This window comes from Haemorhous mexicanus, chromosome 2 (genome assembly GCF_027477595.1).
Source record: "Haemorhous mexicanus isolate bHaeMex1 chromosome 2, bHaeMex1.pri, whole genome shotgun sequence".
Classification (NCBI taxonomy): domain Eukaryota; kingdom Metazoa; phylum Chordata; class Aves; order Passeriformes; family Fringillidae; genus Haemorhous; species Haemorhous mexicanus.
In genome coordinates this window covers 33491613-33504369 of record NC_082342.1, presented here as the reverse complement: position 1 = coordinate 33504369, position 12757 = coordinate 33491613, and the positions used below count along the sequence as shown (strand labels likewise).

The 12757-nt window shown below is 42.9% G+C and overlaps 2 protein-coding genes across 4 annotated transcripts in view; both read left to right on the top strand.

Moving 5' to 3' along the window:
• TULP3 (TUB like protein 3) overlaps positions 1 to 6893 on the top strand; it is a 32492-nt gene extending 25599 nt beyond the window's left edge. The window contains exons 8-11 of the mRNA XM_059838318.1: positions 20 to 134; positions 2036 to 2134; positions 4034 to 4205; positions 4744 to 6893. Of these exons, the coding sequence (XP_059694301.1) occupies positions 20 to 134; positions 2036 to 2134; positions 4034 to 4205; positions 4744 to 4877 (520 nt within the window). The 3' untranslated portion in view covers positions 4878 to 6893. The remainder of the gene's footprint in view (positions 1 to 19; positions 135 to 2035; positions 2135 to 4033; positions 4206 to 4743) is intronic.
• Positions 6894 to 10461: 3568 nt separating this feature from the next.
• The window catches only part of TEAD4 (TEA domain transcription factor 4), a 51135-nt gene continuing 48839 nt past the window's right edge, over positions 10462 to 12757 (top strand). The window contains exons 1-2 of one of the 3 annotated variants that reach the window (XM_059838322.1): positions 10587 to 10645; positions 10984 to 11062. The gene's annotated coding sequence lies outside the window, so the exon portion shown is untranslated. Of the gene's footprint in view, positions 10646 to 10975; positions 11063 to 12757 lie in introns of those variants that run through there. The other 2 variants (XM_059838319.1, XM_059838321.1) reach the window with 2 other exon arrangements.

Below are 12757 nucleotides of genomic sequence, written 5' to 3'. Positions count from 1 at the left end.
TTCCATAATCTGACATTAGGTCAAACCTCATGGGAACCAAATTTACAGTCTATGACCATGGTGTTAACCCAGTCAAGGCACAAAGTCTAGTGGAAAAGGCTCATACAAGACAGGAGCTTGCAGCTATTTGTTATGTAAGTACTGCCTCTCCCTTTTTGCCCCTTTCTTTGTGCCTGGTTACCGAGGAAACACAGCTTGCAAAATCGGGCTGCTGCCAGCCTCCTCCACTTAACTTTGGAACCAAGTGACCAATTTCAACCAGAAATTTCAACAAGAGACAGAGGCCTCACCGATTAAACTCTTACAACTTTAATGAAAAAAAAAACCCAAAAATGTCAGGAGTGGGAGAAATACCTAAACGAACATCCTCATGACCTTCTTTCCTGGCCGATTCAGTGTGTGGCCAGTCACACATGCTTTACATGGAGCCAGACACAGCTGCCTCTGGCCCAGCTGGTGTCTGGTGGACCCTGAGAAGGAACTGGGAGTACCCTGTGAAACATAATTAGTTTGTGCAGAACCAAAGGCATTTTGAGGGATAGGAGGGAGCTGGTATTCTTTCAATAGCAGCTTGTTAGTGGTAAAGATGTGGTTCCAGGGTAAATTGTGATTTGCTAGCTGTTTTAGAGGTGTTCTTCTGCTCTTGTGAATCACCTCAGTATAGGATTCAGAGTAAGGAGGCACTTGTGGAGACTACAGAATTACATGAGAGTTCTCATGTCACATTGTTTTGTATTACAGTTGGAGTAAAATTTGAGGTTCTCTATGAAACAATTGCTGTGAAGTGTAAGAATTTTTATTTTTCTCACAGGTGTTTTTACTTTCCTTACAGTAGCTTAAAGATGCATGAGCCTATTGGAGCAGTGTCTTGATTTTTTGCTTTTGCTCTTCATCTTAATGGCACTTGGGAAGAAATTGATATGATAATTCCAGTACTAGGCTGTTTACAGAAGTATTACTAGATATTTTCTTTGTATATAGTATTCTTGAGTTTCCTACCTAGCTGGACATAGCAAGGTGTTAGAATGAGCACAGACAGTTAATATAAAGTCAGCTTTTCAGAATTCTGAACTTTTATATATATAAGGACTTTGTAAAGTTTAAATATTAATAAAATCAGTGCCCTCATTCTTATACATGCCCCTAGATTTTTTGAAGTGATGTAAAAGAGGTTGCAGCTCCAAAGACCTTTGTCTGTGTCTGTAAAATGCATTAATGTGTTAGGAGAAGCTGTATCACTTCTGTCAATCAATTCAGTACTTCTAAAAGATTCTAGCTTTTAATTGGTCTTTGAGAATTTTAAAGGTTATCATGGATATTGTTACAGAACATTTTAAATGGACCCTTGGATTTTGGCTGATACTGTTAAATGAATGGTTTGAGAACACCAGGATTTTTTTCCTTTGCCTTTTGTACTCAATCCACTTGGAGCAGTCTCCTTCAGTACTCCGGAAAAATCTTCTTAAGATTGAAGCTTGGATAGTTGCTGAATACTTCCCTTCCTGGGTTTGTTCTTAAACGATTATAAAACAGTATGATTTGAGAGAAAATTGTAGATGTGTTCTTAAACACAAATAACAGCACCTGAAGAAAAATATCATTGTTCAGAAACATTTTAGACTAACTGGTGATGTACAGACAACACAGAGTCAAGTCAAAGATTTTTTGCTGTCTGTTGTAGTTAAGGCTTGTTCACTAGTAATATTTCAACACATTAATGCCTCAGGTGCAAAAAACTTATGCCTGGAAATTGCACTTATATAATTTTGTTGTAAATGTTTTAGTAGGTAAGAAATGCACTCCAAATTAGTTTATACCGTGCACATCTCCTAACACTGTTCTCTAAATGAGAAAGGGAGAGAAAGCAGTTCTCAGTGATTAAACACAGTTGCAAATAGTAACTGCTGCTACAGTTGTCGCCAGCAAAATTCTAGTAACTAGTACAAATGGTGATACAAGTGCAGTTTTGCTGTCTTTCCCTCTCTGAGGTGAAGTATCTCGTTTACTGAAAATAATGGCTTTCCTTGTCTTTCAGGAAACTAATATCTTAGGATTTAAGGGTCCCAGAAAAATGTCTGTGATCATTCCAGGAATGAACATGAATCATAAGCGAATTCCAATCCGTCCACGAAATGTGAGTTATGAAGTTTGGTCATGTTTCAGATTGAAGGAAGAGGTTAAAACTTCCCTGTAGAGGGCTGGGTGTGGCTGACAATCAGGGCTTTTACAGGCCAGGGCTTTAACAAGTCTACTGGAGAATAAATACAATGTCGCCTAAATGTATTGATTCTTGCCTTCTACCTAATCTGTAGCTTTCTGAATAGTATTTGTATCCTTATAGGTCCTTTGGGCGGCCTATTTATGATTTACTTCTCACTCCCTTGTTGCTTTTGCAGCTACAAGCCGCCCTCATGGTGAGGTCCTGTTGTGCTGAGGACTAGATAAACGCTGGACAGGCTTGCTTCTCCCAGGAGCTTGCATTCTTAGCCAGGATGTGGATTGAGACAGGCAATAGACAGATTAGGTACTGCTGGTGCAATAGCTAGGGAATAAATACATTTCTGATCAGAATGCTGTTAGCTTCTTTTGTGGGAGCAGCAGAAAAGGAGGATTCTTGAAGGAGAAGGAGGGACGAGGAGAAGACGGAGTTTTGTTGTGACTATTTAGTGAGGATTTTTCGTAGATATGAGAGGCATTAGAGCTAAAAGCTTACAGAACAGTATCTGAAGGTATGTTAAGGTGTGTGATGAAAATTGTTAGGTTCCCTTAATGTGGATTTTATGTTTGGTGACAGAAGACCATCAGGCAGAAAGAACAGGTGCCAACTGAAAGGCTTGGTCAATGTTTTAAGGTAGAAAATGGTATTTGCAGCCATGTTGAGAGTAGATAGGAGTAGGACAAGAACGTGTTTCCTGAGGTCAGAGAAAAAGAGTCTTCAAGAATGGAAATAGAGAGTCATGAGAGCCCAGAAAAGAGATTTAATTGGATCTCTTTTGGAAGAGAATCTGAATCTGAATGGTCAGAAAAATTGTATCTGGAAGTGCTCATTTATTCATTGTCTTTCAGTTGGTGTTGCCATCTCTCCCATTAGTACAGTAATGGTTCCATGGGCCTGCCTTTAATTTTCTCACCTAAATCTAAATCCACTTAGTTGGTGCCAGTTCTCAGGGGTTTGTTTTGCATTTTTAAAAGTAAATAAAGATAAAATTTAAAAGTAATTAAACCGAACAGGAAGTTTTATTTAGGTTATCCTCAAAAATCCACTATGGTATTTTGTATAATACTGAAGTACATACTATAGCCGTATCAGTCAGATCTCCGCAACAGGTTGTTTTCTGAGCATTTTCTCCTATTAGTACCTTAAACTTGGACTCTTTTTCTTCAGAGTTTTAACATATATAGTTTTGATTTTATGTCTTGCAGAACTTTTAAAATTAAATCATATGTCATGTTTCACTACAACCTGAATCTCCTTGTAATTAATTGTCAAATTTAATATCCTGTTTTACTTCCTTTTTGTATCTTTTTGGTTTTATTTCTATCTGATTTTCACACTGAGCATCACTCATTAGACCCAATAGGATGACATTTAACCTTACCTTCTGCTGCAGCCTTTGGACTTTGTACTGGAGCACCTCAGGGCACTATGCAGTTAATTGTGGATTATTTTCTTTTATTTCAAAGTTTACAGTGTTAGAAATGGAAACTGGATGCAACAGGATCAGAGAAAAATTATCAGAAGGGATTAATGCCAGCAGAATGGCAATTATCTGTGGACTGAATATTCCTGTACACACATTTCCTTCCCTATCACTCTTTTTACTTTATTGGGTGAAAAGGAATGCTTGGAGTGGGAATCTATGAAAGTATCTTCCTGGTACTTGCAGAAAGTATTCAGTAGGACTGAGTTTAAGTGATATCAGTGTGTTTCATTAAACAGGGAATGAAGCGACAGAGTGCATACACACGAGAGGTGGCACTCAGAAGCAGAGCCATTCCAAATCTGATAAATATATTCCTTTCTTCTGAACAGGAGCATGAGGGTCTGCTGTCAAAATGGCAAAACAAAAATTTAGAGAACCTCATTGAATTGCACAACAAGGCTCCAGTCTGGAATGATGATACTCAATCCTATGTTTTGAACTTCCATGGGAGGGTCACTCAGGCCTCAGTGAAGAACTTCCAGATTGTCCATGACAATGACCGTAAGAGTCTGGTGGAGAGCGTGTGGGACTTACTTAAACAGGGAGAACCTAATTTATTTCATGAGGTTGGGAGGAATAGGCCCCCCTTCCTAGAGGGGGGAAACTGGGTAAAGGAAGCTCATTCATGATTACTGGGGACTTCTGAGCTGTCAGGAAAATTATATAAGGCCTCCTTTTTTCTGGGGTGGATGCAGACTCTGCTGTCCATAACTGCAGCAAAAGAGGGGGCAAATGAAAGCTTCCTGAAGTGAAAGAAAAGGTCTAATACAGCACCTTCAGGCTAGCAAAATAATGGTTTGAGCTTTGGTTCTGAGAAGAAAAATAATTTCTAGAATATCAGTCACTCTAGAGGACAGATTTCAAGGCCACTCTGGTGAGAAAGGATGGATACACCAACCACATATATTTGGGACTGGCAGGTGTGGGGAGGGTTTGTGGTTGGATTTTGTTTTGCTGCTTTTTTTCAGTTGTTGTGGTTTATTTTTTTATTTTGCTTCACTGTGAAATTTGTTAATCTCTGAATGTCTTTTCTCCCCAGCTGACTACATCGTGATGCAGTTTGGTCGTGTAGCAGAAGATGTGTTCACTCTGGACTATAATTACCCTCTCTGTGCTCTTCAGGCTTTTGCTATTGGACTCTCCAGCTTTGACAGTAAATTGGTCTGTGAGTGAGGGACAACAGACATGAAACACGGAACTCACTCCCACCCCTACGTCTTGTAAGAGTTGCAGGTGTAGCAATGAAGAGCATATTGGAAGGGAAATGGAGAACAGACTTCTGCAGGCTTACTAGAAAACCAATTCCAGCCTTCAGAGCATTGTGGGAGTTGACAGCAGACCACCTTGGGAGCAGCCTCTGTATGGACTGTGGAAGAGCAAGAAATCTAGGTGATGTTTCTGTCATTGGTGTTGATTCTGATTTTAGAATCCTTATTTACAGATGCTGCATGAGAGTGGGCTAAGCCCAGTTATTGGAACTCCTTGCAGCTAGAATTAGAAACATAATGGCTAAATGTTCATTTACCTTGAAGCTTCCACAAAGCTTGGGAGATGAACTCAGAAAAAAAGAGAACAGCTGGAATTGCCTCTAATACAAGACTTTTACTCTGTGGAATGATTGATTGTCTGCTAAGACTGATACTCCATTTCCCTTTCAGTATTCTAATTTCTCTCCATCCCTTGACAGTTTTTTTACCAAACTAAAAACAATCATATCTCAAACACTCCCTTTTCAGTGGCTGATATTATATTCATTGCTACTTCTGTTACTTCTAACCATGTGAAAAATGAGACTGAACAGATGATAGAATCTGGCTGAATGTGGCAGAAGATAGTATTGTAACAATATGCAGTATCACTTCTGAAAAGCAGAATTCAGGATTGGTTGAATCTAGACTGTAAACTGATGAGAAATATTTTTTAACTATGCCATTGTTCATGAAATTTGCTACATTTTAGGTATAAGTTTGTGACCAATTTTTTTTTAATGTGACATTATCTCAAGGCATGACATATTAAAGTAGATTTTGTATAAATAATTTTAACCTGCCTATAAGAAGGAGTTACCTCAAAAAGAGATTACAGGTATTTTCAAAGGCATCAGTAAGTTTATTGTAATTGTACCACAAGGCTTTGCAATGTGTCCTTCCAATGTTCCATTTTTAATACTGGATATACAGTATGGAGACTGTGTCACAGCATGGAACACTTGATTCATGTGGCCTTAACTCACCAGAGTGGATTGCAGCACGGTGTGGCCTGGGGGCCTCAGTGCACACATCTTCTGTGTACTGAAGCACAGAACAATTACTGTCTTGCCTGCTTCTTGCCTATTACCCATATGCACAATAGTTTGGAGAAATCTGTTTCTCTACTGAGACAAGAATTAGGTGTTCTCCAGCTTTGGATATTGTTCTTGTCAGCAGATTAACTGTTTCAAGCTGCAAAGAGTAGATATATTGCTTTTGGTCTCTGGAGTCTTTGCAGCGGTAGGTATCACTTGTGCTTTCAAATTATCAGAACTTTGTGAAGACGTTTTCTGATATTGCCAGAAAGAATAATGGTCGTAATCACAAAGTAAATGCTGTATTTAACTGTAAAATAATGAATTGAGGCTGAGAAGTCCAGCTCTTGTATCTTTCAGATGAGCATTTTTCAGTAGCTGCTGAGATATTTCCTTGAGATGATCTTATCAGAAAAGCAGTCCGTGAAGAGAACTTAAATGCTGATGGATCTGTTTTGTGCCTTCCTGCTCATCAGGCTGAGGATGAGACCTGGCAGTGCTTTCCAACTGTGCTCTTCTGAAGTCTTGGCTGATAGGTCTGCATTCCCTCTGCCCATCCAGGAAAGGAAGTCAGTTTGTGTACCTGTCTGATTATTTTTCTGACTAGGAATGTGTGAAAGAAATTGCCTTATGTTATTTTGGGGTGACCTGAGGGTAGGATGCTAATTTCTGATTCAAGATGATTTTCTGTGTGCCCAGAAAGCATCCTTTTACTTAATTAGCCTTGTCAGCAGTGACTCTTCAAGCTATTTCTTGACATCAAATGATCATGTCACGGCCCCTCAGTCCAAATTATGCAGACAGATGAACTGATTCAGTCATCTTTATCAGATACTGTTTTACATTAATTGTATTTATAACTTTTATATCTAAATGAAAATAAACTAATTTATATATTGAAAGTCTTTAATTCTAAATGATTGTTTTTATTTTGCTGTCACTTGTGGGTGTACTTTGTTCCTTCTCTGTGACTTATTACCTCAGTTTCTTTCTATTTCTTGAGTATCATCTGTCTTACTCTTTTCCTTTGTAATTCTCAGTTCCCACTCTTTGTGGTGTTAGATATTTTTCCCATACACTTGGAAATCTGGGAATAAATGTAAAGGTAGTCTCTCTAATACTTGTACCCCCTCCCTCCCCCAATATTATCAGACCCTACGCTATAGTTCTGGGCTTCTATTTGATTGTTTAAGCTAGTTAAATTTCTCTGCCCCATGTTTTTAATGTTTTTCCCAGCATCCAGCTAGGGCATTTGAGATGGTCCTTACGGCGTTTTCCCACCTTCCATCTGAACCCATTCAACTGTTGTAGCACATTAATGTATGTTTTCTGAATCAGGTACTGAAGTCATACAAGGCTAGGAAGAACATCAAGTTAAGTGGTTATATTTTCCTATTTCCACTGAGACATGTATGAACCTCAATAAGAGGAGATATGATGGATCTGATAATCAGAAACTGGCACAGCTCTCAACATGCAAGCCCTATTCTTCAAACACCTGTGTTTTTTCTGTTATTTTCATCTGAGCCAAATTAGTCTTAGAGGGGAAAGAAAATTAAGTGGGAAACATGACTGGGCATTTGTTCTTAACACAGTAATATTAGTTGCATACATGTAAATGTAACATGCTAGAAATCCTAGTGAGATCTTAAAGAAGCATATTAAATGATTAAATTTGAATCCTAAAGGCAAGCCTAGCAGGTGGATATGGCTCTTAGGCTGCTATAGACTCTTGGGCTTACAAACATAAAAGACAGTGATTTCTTGAGCTTTTAGGGCTGGGTCTCACTCTCATTGAAGTTTTGCTGCTGAATTTGGTAGCAGTAGGACAGGAGGTTTTGCTTCTGTTAGCATAATTATTATACCTATACTAATAATTAATTAATGTGCTCCTCCACTTGCTGGGATTAACAGCTCTGTAAATCTCCTGGGTGACATTGAATTAGGTTTCCTGTTCCTGATACAGAAGACAAGAAAAACCCTTCCCTATGATTTACAAGTTGAGTTAAGGGTTTGTGTGTAGTCCTGTGACGCAGAGCTATGGACAGATTCCTTCTTTCGCAGAGTCAGGAATCTCATCTTCACTACAGGATCAAACTGTTGTACCCATCTGCAGTTTGGAACTAGTTCAGAACTAAGAAAGTCCTTTAAGTATTCCTAGGGCTGAGAGATTTGGCCTAGCATAGTTATGAAAAAGAGTAGAAAAGCAATGCTGATGTGTAAGGGCTCCCTTACTAACAGGGAAAACAGCCGGCCCCCACTGTGAGATGGCAACAACTGAAAGCCCTGCCAGGAAAGAAGGCAGAGATCCTGTACCAGTGTTAACTCTTACCTTTTGAACTATACACTCTATAGCTTCTGTTTTCTCATTGCGTCCTTTAAGGTGTTCTATATAGAATTATTATTTCCTCCCTGGAAGCTGGAGGTCACTTCTTCTGTTCCAAAATGGAAGATCCAGAAGCAAACTAACTTCACCAACATGCTTTAAGGTAAAGGCTGTGGTAACCATAATATATGGTAATTTAACATTCAATTTAGAACATTGAATTTAACATTCAATTTAATGTTAAATTTTTGTATTCATAAATGGCTGAATATATTCCAGAGGCTGAAATTTTTGATCATTTAATTTGATTCAATTAACATCTCCATACAAGGCAACCCATTGCACTGTCTGCAACAAAACAGCTGAAAATTTTGGTGAAAACAAAGGATTTTTTTTTTAAGTTTAACTGAATTGAGCCTTTTGTTTATTATAAGGAAAGTAATACTAATTTACCATGGCGGGGGGGAAAAGGGCTTTATTTAAAAACTGCATAAGAAAATCATTCTGATAGAGTACAAATAAGGTTGGGGAATTAATCTGATAAGTTTGCCCAACTCTCTCAGCTTTCTGTTCTAAGCAGAATCATTTGTCTCTGCATTACCTCTAGTAAAAAACCCCAAACAACCCACCACTAAAAAACCTGTATTCTCCTGAGTGAGTTTCCATCTGCAACTGACTGAAGTCCTGCAAACAATTTGTGTGATGATTCACAGGAAGGAATAGGTTTCAATTCCTTCTCTTTGAGCTGTGTTGGTTTGGCAAGGAAATAGGAGCAAAACAATGTTAGTCACATAATTATGAGACCTGGCCTAGAATTCCCGCTGAATGTATGTGATGAGAAGTGAATTACCTTTCATATACATAGTGGTTTTTTAAAATACAGCTTAATAGAAAATATATTATAGCTTTTAAAATATATCTTAATAGAAACAGTGACTAAATTAATTAATTACAGGGCTTTATATTAAAAAAAACAAGACAAAACACACACCCCCAAAATCGTTTCACTGAATGTTGTGACATCATCTTATTTATATTGTATATACTCTCCATTTCTACAGTTGTATCAGAAAACCTTATTTTTATGAAATTGATGGGGTTTGCCATCTGGATTCTGAGGCCTTAGGACACATTTAGGACCTGTTTCCAGGTCTCTGCAATTTTCAGTGCAATTTGAAAAAGTATGGAACATTTTAGCTTTGGGTTCTTACAAAAACCCTCAGTTTCTTTGATATACTGAAGTTTTAAAGAAAGCCAACCATGTTATAACTCGTCACACGTAGTTCCAGCCACCTGTGGCAAAATCACTGCCGGAGCCGTGGAAAAGTTCGGTTTGCTGAGGCAGCTGCATTCCCCGAGCTGCTGCAAGGACGTAGCTACATTTACTAAACTTGCTGGTTTCCTACTGCTTTTTTTTTGGGGATGTGGCTTTTCAACCCTCGTGCGTTTCTCAGTCTCCTATCAGCATTTTCTAGCGCAGCACACTGTCATTCCTGTACGAACAGGTAGGAAAGGAGCAGCTCCGACGGGTGACCGAGAAAAGCCACGGGGAGACACCGCTTTGCGGGTCGGGCTGGGGCTGTTTTATTCGCAGTGGATCCGCGGTGCTGGGTGGGAATCACGCCGGCCTCTGAGGGGCTCCGCAGCCGCCGGGCCGCGCCTGGCGCGCACGGGGGAGCCCGGGAGCCGCGTCCCTGCCCGGGCGGCGCGGGGCTGTCCCCGGGGCCGGGGCGCCCTCATGGGCGCTTGGCCCATCGCCCCTGGGAAAGCACCAGGCAAGTGCCGGCGTTCCCGGGGATTCGAGGCCGGCCCGTCCGGGCCGCGCACTCCAAGTTCTCCCGCGCCGGGCGCCCTGCCTGCTCTCGATTCCTGGAGGCGGCGGCGTCCCGCCCGCTCCCGGCGCTGCCGAGCCGCCCCCTTCCCCCGCTCCCGGCCGCCCGCCCGGAGTTTCCTTCCCCCGCCCCCGCGGGCCCCTCTTCCGGCCATTGCCCGCGTTCCCTCCGCCCCGGTCACACACGGCCCCCGGCCGAGGAGCGCCCGGCCCCGCTGGGTTTTGTTCCCAACTCCGCCTCGGCCCTTCTCCCGCTGCCCCCCGCCCCCCGCCAGTCCCCTCCCAGCCCCGTCCCAGCCCCTGCCTTAACCGGCAGTCCCTCCCTCCCTCGGCCGTCTTCATTTCATACCAACTCTCATTCCTCGCATTCCTCACTTCCTCCTTTCAAACTCCAGGGGAAATAAAAACCCTCCCTTTTCCTCCCAAACTCCTGCCCGGCCGCCCCCCCGCCCCGCCGCCGCCCGGGCTCGCCGTCCCGCCGGCCGCGCCGCGCTCCTCAGGTGAGTGTGCGCTTTGTGCCTCCGCTCCCGCCGGCCCGGCTGCCCCCCCGCTCCCATCCCATTCCATCCTCTCCCGGCCACCCGCCCGGCCCGGCATTGTTCGCTTCTCCCCGCCGCCGCGGGACCGGCAAGGGGGAGCCCCGCGGGCCCACCCTGGAGCCGCTCCTCGCCAACTTTTTTTCTGTGCGACTTGGCGGCGGCGACGATGCTGAGCGGGAGGCTGACCCGCCCGCTCCCCCGTCCCAGCCCCCGCTCCCATCCCTGCGGGCTCGGAGGTGGGGATCGAGCGGGAGCGAGGGGCAGGCGCGCAGTTACAGCGCTCGGTGCTCTCTTGGCAGAAAGTCCTGGAGCTGAAGGAGGATTTGAAGCCGGTCCCCGCTGCCCCTGCGGAACAGCAGCCGCTCTTGCCTCGCTCAGGTCGGGACACGCTGTTCCACGATGGCTTTGGCGCGGGTGCCTGCGGGAGACGGGCTGGAAGGGAGGGAGGGTGCGGAGCCGCTCGTGTGCGACAGGCGAGGCACAGGCGTACAAAGGAAGCGATGGGAACATCCTCAATGGAGCCTCCGGCGGCTTCCCCCGCCGGGAAGGGGCTGCCGACGCTGCCACTTCGGGAACTCGGTCGCTGAAAACTGCAGCGCTGATGGGGAGGGGGGGAAAAAAGCGGTTTCTGTATAGTTCGTAGAAATGCGCTTGGGGAGGGTGGAAAGGACGAGCAGTACTTAAAGTAGTAAATTTTAATGTAAATTATGGAGAATGATTTTGGGGGGAAAAATAGAACAAAAAAAATAAGGAAGCTTATCTGTGAGAAGGTACGTAGGTTGTGGTAGGGCATTTACCAAAAGATGAGGGAATATTTTCCCAGTTCAGTTATTCTGAAGTTAGAGATGAGTTTTGGTGGCATGCCACAGGAAAGGATTAAAGAAACCCCAAACAAACCGAGCGCACACACAAAAAAAAAAAAACAAACAAAAAGCTTTCCGGAGTATTCTTTTGTCTTGTGCAGATAATTCCGTTTAAACAGTTTCTTGCATGGGATGCTAAGTGAGGCTTTTTTTGCAGAAGAGGGAAGAAGTGTAACTCTACGTGGTTTATGGACTTCTGTAAAGTATTTTATAGTGAACGATCACATATGTTAAATAAAAACCCTAACAAAAACAAACAAAAACTCAGAACTAACCACAACTAATTACCAACTTTGTTTTTGTTTAACCTGGAGTTACACTCATGTTACTTTCTAACCTTAAGAGTTGGGTTCTGCGACTCCTCTACAAATAAGCGATGCAAAATACTTTTCAAGTGCAGGGGGCTGAACAGGAGTAAAGGAGATTTAGGGATTGGATTTATTTTTCGCTTTTCCTGTTACTGGGGACAGGTCGGCTTGGCCAGGACCTGATGGCGGTGTCTGTGTCCAGAGTCAGCAGAGCGTTGGTTCACCTGTCTGTCCATCTGTCTGGGTAGATGTGAGAGGTTTTATTGTTCTCCCGCAGAAGGAAGTGGGCAGCAGGACAGGGCAGAGAGTAACGGGGAGGAGCGAGAGGAGCAGAACAAGAGGAAAGCAGAGTGGGTACACAGCAAGTGCTGGGGCTGGGCTGAGGCTGCTCTACACTCACCTGTGCAATTAAAGCCTTTGGGTTTCCATAGCTTGTTCTCGTGACAGAGAAGAGCCTGGGATCATCCTGTAGTGAACACAGAGGGACTTCTTTATTAGGGCTGCTGGATGCTAAGGGACTCTGGTTTTCTCTGGAATTCGGGTTGGCAGAGTGAAGGGCAGCCAGTCACCTTCTCAGGCTTTTTTGCAGTGGGTGCAGTCACCTTTTCAGGTTTTCCTAAATCCCAGTGGGAATGGCTCCCTCAAACTTAAGCATGCAACAGTCTTATCAATCTCTAAACCGGGCTATCTGCTCATTGTTTGTGTCCTCTTGGAGGTGATCCTGGAAGCAAATAAATGTGTGTGAGAATGGTTACCAGGAATTTCTCCACTCTCTTGGATGCTGCCACTATTTTTGATTTTTATATTAATGCTACCAATGGTTTTGAAGTATTTTAAGCTGTTATTGTGATAAGCATTTCAATGTTGCTGTATTAAAGAACATCAGTGGGAAAATGGTATGA